The sequence below is a fragment of the Lolium rigidum genome, chromosome 2, assembly GCF_022539505.1.
Source record: "Lolium rigidum isolate FL_2022 chromosome 2, APGP_CSIRO_Lrig_0.1, whole genome shotgun sequence".
Lineage (NCBI taxonomy): Eukaryota > Viridiplantae > Streptophyta > Magnoliopsida > Poales > Poaceae > Lolium > Lolium rigidum.
In genome coordinates, this window is record NC_061509.1 from 24,203,718 (window position 1) to 24,210,082 (window position 6,365).

The 6,365-nt window shown below is 46.5% G+C and overlaps 1 protein-coding gene across 1 annotated transcript; it reads left to right on the plus strand.

Annotated features, from left to right (window-relative positions):
• Positions 1-364: 364 nt before the first annotated feature.
• On the plus strand, positions 365-3,498 carry LOC124689362. Its single transcript, XM_047222906.1, has 3 exons — positions 365-931; positions 1,052-1,517; positions 3,328-3,498. Exons 1-3 carry the CDS (start codon positions 365-367, stop codon positions 3,357-3,359), a joined length of 1,065 nt encoding a protein of 354 aa, XP_047078862.1. The 3' UTR covers positions 3,360-3,498.
• Positions 3,499-6,365: the final 2,867 nt, after the last annotated feature.

The window sequence follows — 6,365 nt, forward strand, 5'->3', positions numbered from 1 at the left end:
CTAGCCGAATTTGAAATATAGTCGAATTCGGTCTCTATGTATGAACTTCGCCCTCTATATAGTAAATATCATTAAATTTAGTCTAAATTCATCGTTTTAAGCCGCATTTTGTCAAGTTTCCGTTTTTCAAATTCAGATCGGCGTCTTTGTCTGAGATCGCGGCTGGAAAAGTAGTCCTCCTCACGCCAAATTTACGTCCAATCCGGACGTAAATTTCCTCGGATTTATGCGTGGGAAGGGCAAACGAGTGGAGCTCTTAAAAAAGTAAACTGGGTTGTTTGTCTAGCCATGGATTCGGTGGCACTTTGGACCTGCGCTTGACTTCACACAACACATCCGCCGCCGCCGCCGCCGCGAGCGTGAGATGACGACGGCCAGCCTCCGCCGCCGCCTCCCCCTCCCCATCCCGCAGGCGGTGCCGCCGCTGGAAGACGACGACCTTCTCGCCGAGATCCTCCTCCGCCTCCCGCCGCTGCCCTCCTCCCTCCCGCGCGCGTCCGCCGTCTGCGCGCGCTGGCGCGGCCTCCTCTCCGACCCCGCCTTCCACCGCCGCTTCCGCACCCACCACCGCCGCCGCAGCAGCCCGCCCCTCATCGGCTTCATCGAACTCATTAACTTCGTCGAAAGCATCACCTTTCACCCGGCTCTCGACGGCCCCGACCGCCTCCCCCGCGGCAGCTTCAACCTCAAGATCGACGGCCTCGGGAGGCGCATCAGGATCCTCGGCTGCCGCCACGGCCTCGGCCTCATCTTCGTCCAGCTTCAGTGCCAGCTCCTCGTGTGGGACCCCGTCGCCGCCGACCTGCACCGCCTCGACGTCCCCCCCGAGCTCAAGCTCCACTACGACCCGCTGGAGAACCCCATCAGCGGGGCGGTGCTTCGCGCCGCCGGAGACGGAGCCGGAGACGTCGACCACTTCCACGTGGTCCTCATAAGCAGCAAGGGGCCCCACACCAATAACCGAGCGCTCGCCTGCGTTTACTCGTCGGAGACCGGAGCATGGGGCGATCTCATCTCGACGCCGTTCCCATCCAAGGCTACCATTTACGACCACGAGCCCGCCGTTCTGGCTGGGGGTTGCCTTCACTGGCAGATGCTCACGGCTTCACGAAACATAATACTCCTACTCGAGTTTGATCTGAATAGGCGGAGCCTAGCAGTGATATCGCTGTCAAAGCACATGTTAACCAGCCAGCATTTCGGGGTGATTCGAGCGGAGGATGGGGGGATGGGTCTCATCTTCGTGTCCGGCTTCACCGCCCAATTATGGAGGAGGGATACAGACTGTGATTCGTGGGCGCGGGGAACAACTATCCAACTGGACAAGTTACTCCCCCCAGATTCACCACGGGAAGAACACCCAAGTATGGTCGGGTATGCTGAGGAAAGTAATGCGGTGTTCTTCGAGACAGTTACCGGTGTCTTCATGCTCCATCTCGAGTCGCTGCAGCTCAAGAGGCTTTCCGAAGCCAACAGCTTTCGTTGCCATCATCCATTCGAAGTTGTGTATACTCCAGGTAATATCATGCCTTTAAATTTCGCTCTTGCTTGCGTACTGAAATTTGCAAGAGTTCTATAATGGTAGTGTCAGCAGTACCTTCGTACAAGTTGAGATACATAGCAGTTTGCAGTTGAAGACAACTAGATGAAAAGTTAGCTCAAACCAACTAAAATGTCGAATAGGTAGCTCAGTTGGTACATTTGGGAGCTTAAAAGCTAGTTATATTTTTTTGGTTCCATTTTGTTATCTCTGCTGATCTTCATAATAATACTATATCCGTAATGGCGTTTTGGTTTGAAGCTTAGAAAGTAGTTGTATATTTTGTCAATTGTGGTAGAGTCCTGTTGCAAGTGAAAAATTGTGGTAGAAACAATCTTTTGAGTGCCAAATTGCAAGCGATGATTCTGGTAGTGCAGCCTCTTTTCCCTGTAGCTCCTCAAAGGATTGATGACTTATGACCTTCCCCTGTTCATTTCCTTTTCTGTGCATGTCCTTGCCATGGCATCTCATAAATTAGCATGCTGTCGAAACATATTTCCTCTTACGTGTGCTTCATGACAAACTTGAATATGCTTTTCTCCATTGATGATTCTTGTAATTGGGGGCTGGTGGATTGTCTGATTGCGATCAGTTTGAGTGACAATTCAGTTGCATTATAAAATTTGAGAGACCATGATCTGGTTGCCAGAGTGAAAGCTATTCCTATGATGAGTATCTTCTTGTTCCCTTAATCCGAATTTCTAAACAAACCAAAATAATATCCTTTCTGCTGAAACTTCTTTTGTTATCAAAATTTTCTATGGACCAAAAAGGAATCATATATATTTGCTTTCTTATCATCTCCCACATTTTCACATTTCCCTTGCACCTCTTTGGCTTAACAAATCTTGACAAAAGAAACGTCTGCAAACTAATTGGTAATAACTCACTTTGAAACCATCACTGCACTTATATATGCAGCATCTGTGCTCGCAAATTAATTGTTAGTTAATTACTGTTTGAAGTACAACAATAGAAGCTATGTGTTACCAAATACTAATTCAAGTACTACTACCTGCTAGCAATTTTTCGTTCATGATGGTATACTGGTATATTTATTATAGCTGTGCCTGGCTAAACAAGTCTTGATAAAGAAATGCCTGATAAGCTATATCAGGAACATGACATTGAATATACTGAAACTCACAGAAATGATAGCTCAATAAGTAATTTTGCCCCTTGCATTAGTGAACATCTGTTGATGAACGATGTCCTTTAGTCTTCGGTATGTAAGAAGATTCAAATTCTGATCTTGCCCCTTTTACCTGTTCCACTTGGAGGCAATGTGATTCTTTGTCAATTAAACTGTAGACAAAATATATTCTCTTTTATATTAACTTTGGATGGCCTTATGTTCCCCTTAATTATTTAATATTAAATTGGTGAATGTTTCTCTAATTTTCCTGATTCAAGCTATAATGTTTTCACCATGCACCCCTTTCTAATCCTATGTGCGCACCAAGCCATTTGATGTATACAAGCCACTTGCTCTGAGTTTGTTTGAGTTGGGAGAGTGGAAAACCTTGTCCCATAATAATTATCTTATATGTGGATGCATCTGAGAAATAAGTCTCCACTCAGAGGAATATTCCACCTCTGTCGCAATTTGTGTGGATGATTTTCACATATCTAATTATCCCTCTGTTATATGGCTCTAATTATTCTTTCTAGTCTGTGTATGATTGCTCCAATTGGGAATAAATTTGGAGCAGCAGAAATTTAGATTTGTATGGTAATCATAATCAGCCCTTTAATTGTATCGCCTTATCACTCTGCTTCCTTTTCAGGTACTGGCATGAGGCTTTATGTGTGCTACTAGGAACCTGAACAGCTAACTATTTTATAGAAGTACTTGTGAAAACTCATTTATGGGTTGTGCTAATATAGTATATGGCTACCAGACATAATTGTGTACCTATGAAGTATAGTGATGTAAGTATTACACAAACATGTTTGTTTTTATGGTGGCGACGTTCACAAGATTTACCATATGTATCTAAGATTTGTTTAAAATCGCTAATTTTGTATGCAAAGGAATATGGTGATTAGTAGTAAGCAGGGGACAGATTGCTGGACACTGCCAGAAAATGCAGAGATCAGTTGCGAGTCCAACCCACATGTCCCAAAAGGAACGTGAAAGGACGCATAGCCTTGGACGGCAATGTATCTTCTTTTGAAAAAAGTTTGGAGTGAATCTTGATAGCTAGAATCTTTTCATTTTATTGGTTTGGAATGCACGTGGAATTTTCTGTTAAAAAGATGAAGTTGCCTCTAAATTTTTCCGGAGGACATCTTCAAGGAGGCGACCCAAAACGGACGCCCAAATTATCCGCGTGCGCCTGTTTGCGTCGGTGAAATAGTCGAAATTGACCGTGTATCCGTTTGCGTCGGGGCTTGCCCCCAGCGCACGGCACAATTTGTTTTTTGGGGGTTTGCGTTGTTTCAACATTAAACATAATTTACATAGTGATAAAAGGAAAATATAAATATAAAACTAAAAGGCGCATGTACCGATTGCTACCCTAGCCTACTCCACTGGTGGAAAAACAGGCTTCGGGTGAGCCCCATAAGTCGCGACGCTGCAGGAACCGCGACTAATGGTACCTTTAGTCGCGGTTCGGGAGGCGAACCGCGACCAAAGGCCTGGGCCCAGGGCGCTCGGTGGCCAGCCGGTGCACGTGGGGCGTTAGTCGCGGTTGGCCGGGCCAACCGCGACTAAAGGTGCCCGAAGGCCTTTAGTCGCGGTTGGCCAGTGCCAACCGGGACTAAAGCCCCTCCCCTATATATACCCACCCAGCAGCCAACACTTAGCCATTTGGTGCCATTCTCTTCACAAGCTTCACAAGTGGGTGTTAGGTTTGCTTTTGGTTCCTCTTATGCACATAAGGTGTTTGATGAAATGCCCCAAGAGCATGAAACAAACATGATATGAAGTGTTGGAGCCACACTTGAGCTTTCTCATTTATTTTTTCCTCCTCGATCGCGGTTAGCAACTTGAACCTTTGATGTGTCGTTGATAAAATGTGCATGTGTGTGTAGTTCATTGTTTAATTTATATTGTTTGTAGCTAGTTAGTTTAACAAATGCATGATGGTTAATTATATATTTTATATTATAATAATGCAGATGAATCGACAATGGATGTACGGTAACCGACTCTCCGGCGAGTTCAGTGCGGGTTTGAAAGATTTCCTCGTAGTGGCCAATGCGAACAAGTAGGGGGGTTTTGTTATCTCGTCCATGTGTTAAATGTAAGAATCAGAATGGTTACTCTTCCTCAAGAGATGTTCACATGCACCCGCTTCGGCACGGTTTCATGCCAAGCTATAATTGTTGGACCAAGCATGGAGAAAGAGGGGTTATAATGGAAGAAGATGAAGAAGGGGATGATTTCAATGATGAAAGCTATCTTGCTCATTTCGGTGATACTTTCATGGAGGATGCTGAAGGTGAAGGGGAAGGTGAAGGGGAAGGTGAAGAAGAGGCACGTGATGATCCCGTTGATGATCTTGGTCGGACCATTGCCGATGCACGGAGACGCCGCGAAACTGAAAAAGAGAGGGAGAATTTGGATCGCATGTTAGAGGATCACAGGAAGGCGCTGTACCTCGGATGCGATGATGGTCCGAAAAAGCTGGGCTGCACACCGGATTTGCCGAGATGGAAGGCACATGCAGGTGTAGCTGACTCGGCATTTGAAAACTTGCCGAAAATGTTGAAGAATATGTTTCCAAAGAATAACGAGTTGCCCGCCACTACATACGAAGCAAAGAAGGTTGTCTCGCCCTCTAGGTTTAGAGGTTCTCGAAGATACATGCATGCATCAACGACCGCATCCTCTACCGCGGTGAATACGAGAATTTGAATGAATGCCCGGTATGCACCGCATTGCGTTATAAGATCAGAGGCGATGACCCCGGTGACGATGTTGAGGGCCGAAACCCAGGAAGAGGGTTCCCGCCAAGGTGATGTGGTATGCTCCTATAATACCACGGTTGAAACGTCCGTTCAGGAACAAAGAGCATGCCAAGTTGTTGCGATGGCACAAAGAGGACCGTAAGTCGGACGGGGAGTTGAGACACCCCGCGGATGGAACGCAATGGAGAAAGATCGACAGAGAGTTCAAAGATTTTGTAGCCGACGCAAGGAACATAAGATTTGGTCTAAGTACGGATGGCATGAATCCTTTTGGCGAGCAGAGCTCCAGCCATAGCACCCGGCCCGTGACTCTATGCATCTACAACCTTCCTCCTTGGTTGTGCATGAAGCGGAAGTTCATTATGATGCCGTTGCTCATCCAAGGTCCGAAGCAACCCGGCAACGACATCGATGTGTACCTAAGGCCATTAGTTGATGAACTTTTACAGCTGTGGGGCAGACCTGGTGTCCGTGTGTGGGATGAGCACAAAGAAGAGGAATTTGACCTACGAGCGTTGCTTTTCGTAACCATCAACGATTGGCCTGCTCTTAGTAATCTTTCGGGACTGTCAAATAAGGGATACAATGCATGCACGCATGATGTCTACGTTCCCCCTCCTTTCCTGTAGACAGTGTTGGGCCTCCAAGAGGAGAGGTTTGTAGAACAGCAGCAAGTTTCCCTTAAGTGGATACCCAAGGTTTATCGAACTCAGGGAGGAAGAGGTCAAAGATATCCCTCTCATGCAACCCCGCAACCACAAAGCAAGAAGTCTCTTGTGTCCCCAACACACCTAATAGGTGCACTAGTTCGGCGAAGAGATAGTGAAATACAGGTGGTATGAATAAGTATGAGCAGTAGCAACGGTGCCGGAAAAGTGCTTGGCGTGTAGTTGATGGTGGTGGTATT